The 2,629-nt window shown below is 38.5% G+C and overlaps 1 protein-coding gene across 1 annotated transcript in view; it reads left to right on the top strand.

The window, feature by feature from the left end:
• Positions 1 to 160: 160 nt before the first annotated feature.
• Pmar_PMAR029336 (beta-tubulin cofactor d, putative) overlaps positions 161 to 2,629 on the top strand; it is a gene marked incomplete at both ends in the record, with an annotated part of 9,904 nt that continues 7,435 nt past the window's right edge. Inside the window, 4 exons of the mRNA XM_002782423.1 lie at positions 161 to 171; positions 1,390 to 1,536; positions 1,944 to 2,091; positions 2,283 to 2,413. Of these exons, the coding sequence (XP_002782469.1) occupies positions 161 to 171; positions 1,390 to 1,536; positions 1,944 to 2,091; positions 2,283 to 2,413 (437 nt within the window). The remainder of the gene's footprint in view (positions 172 to 1,389; positions 1,537 to 1,943; positions 2,092 to 2,282; positions 2,414 to 2,629) is intronic.

Below are 2,629 nucleotides of genomic sequence, written 5' to 3'. Positions count from 1 at the left end.
TTTTTTGATTACTAATAATATAATTACTTGGGTATTCATCGTTAATAGAAGGATCACAGCTCAGTTCGATAGTGGAAACTCAAATTGTGGTGAAAATACGCTACGTGGGATTCCGATATCACGAGTAGCATCTGAGGACGGTAAAGTGTCCGAATTTCTAATGGGTTTATGGTATATACTATTCGATTCGGCACACCAAGGAAAATGTGTGAAGTAGAGATTTTTACCCCCTATATATACATTTTTTTGTCATATATTGATTACACGCGCACATTTGCATATACAGTATATGGAAATGTGGAGAATGTTTGTTAGTGTGGTAGGGAAGTTTTGATCACAACGCATGTTTATAGTTGTGGTTACATTATATATGATATATATTTTCGAATTGTTTTTCACTAATCTCGGAAAATAACGCACATTTTTTTACATTTTTTGTCTTTTCGAAGTGCCACGCACTGTACTATAGCAGGTACGGGAATCGCGGTGATTGGTGGGAAACTGTTGGCGAGGCAAATCTCCGAAAGACATATTTCTCTTGCTGGTGGAATCTTATTTTTAATATTTGCGATCACTTCCGCGGTGCTGGGCGTTGAGGACGACCCTGTGAGAGCTGTTGGGGAATCTGTTCATGTTAGATGAGATTTCGCAACAAAAAAGTTTTATGACGATATTGGTGGTTGAGTTGTTGAGTGGACGTACAGTACGTGTCAATTTGATATGCAAATGTGTGTTATTTTGGAGGATATGTTATAGTGAACAAGTTGTGGCTATCATCACAGTCTTAAACGGGTACTTTCATCACAACACATAGTTATTGTTACATTGGAGTTTCACCACCCTAGTGATATGAAAAATATATTTCACGACTACTGCATATCACCGCGAATATCTTGTACCACTTCATGTAAAACGGGTGAAACTCCATTTTATGTGCGATATAGTTTCAGAAGAATTTTCGTTAATCTCGGAACAATAATTCACATTTGCATATAAAATTGACACGCACTGTATTTTGTATCTTTCTTCAAGTTGGACCTCAAATGGATACTATTGTGAGCAATGAGGAATCTTCAGCGTGTACGGGCGTGGTAGAGTATGATTATGATGCTACTGAGTGTTGGGGAAAGAGTGAAGTTTGTGGAGAGAATCGCGATGTGGAAGTGGACGAAGTGGAATTTTTCAAGTGAGGTTATCGCGATGTTGTTCACTTTCCTCAGCTGAGCTCAGAAGTTTCCTCGCTAACGATGAGAGTTTATATACGAATCATCGTAGAAACATGCAGAAATGTAGAGAAAATTCCCAAAATTTTATCAGAATTTTAATATTGTCATCACCAACATATGTGGTTTCCCACACTGTAGTGAAGATGGTCGTCTTCATTTGTAGGGAAAAAGGGAGATCCCTTATGTTGATTGAGAAAATCGTGGAAGTCGCCGACAAGCAAAGACGTCTTGAACGTGCTGGTGAGGAAGCTGAACCTGTGCTGAGCGAATGTCAGAAGATTTGCTTCGAGTTGAAGGATCTGCTGCAACCGTGAGGGGTTGGGGATGAATATGTGATTGTTTGTGAAGCATTGTTTGGGAATGTACATTTTAGACAAGGGCTGATGGGAACAATTTATGGGATGTTTAAGTTGGGAAAATTGTAGGCTCTGCGATGCTGTATCGAAAATTCTCGAGAAAGGAATCGCCCGTGAATAGTGAGATAGTCTGATATTTGCGTTCATCTTATGTGAAATTGAGCGAGACTCCCAGCAATGCTGATATTAATGGAGTTTTACCCGTGATAGGAAAATACTAGCGAATTACATATTTTTTCACGACTACTGCATACCATGAGTATCGCGTTTTTCACCGGGTTTTGTGAAAACGCTGTGAAGTGGAGTTCAACTTCTACGCCATTCCAAATATTACGTAATTACCGGAACTTATCATATGCAGGTATCAGGAAAGAGGAGTCCTTTTGGATGCCCATATGGTGGATCTGACTACTCCTCTTATAGCGTTCATCACGGAGGAAGTCTCGACTGAGGAGGCATGGCCGGGCAGTTGTCATCTTATATGCTCTACGTTGTATTTAATTTTCAAGGTGAGCTTATTATGAGCATGCTCGACTCGATCACTAGGACTAAGTAGAACAGTTTTATATAGTGCTATCATATATAAAAGGAATGATGTTCATCGAATTATGGTATGTTTTTGGAGGATTCGCATTGGAATTTCATCCGTTCTACGTGAGCTCCCGAATCTCGGATATGTATCAGCGATATGTGTTTGTAGGTCAGAGGCCTCAATAGTGCATCTTCCGGATGCTTCCCTCACGACATCGCGCTCATCGAACCAGTGTTGAAGCAGGCGGAGGAGATATTCTCGACGGCTCGTGCTGAGACTGAGGAGGGATGGGAATCGAAGTGGGTTTGGGAAAATATTGGGAAATTCTGTGGAATATGCGTAAATTTTCAACCTGAGTCAGGTCTGAACTTCTGTTAACTAGTAATATCCAACCCATATTTAGATATATATATATATATATATATATATATATATATATATATATATATATATATATATATATATATATATATATATATATATATATATATATATATATATATATATATATATAT

The sequence above is a fragment of the Perkinsus marinus genome (assembly GCF_000006405.1).
Source record: "Perkinsus marinus ATCC 50983 genomic scaffold scf_1104296939758, whole genome shotgun sequence".
NCBI classification, from domain to species: Eukaryota; Perkinsozoa; order Perkinsida; family Perkinsidae; genus Perkinsus; species Perkinsus marinus.
This window is presented reverse-complemented; position numbering and strand designations above follow the sequence as displayed.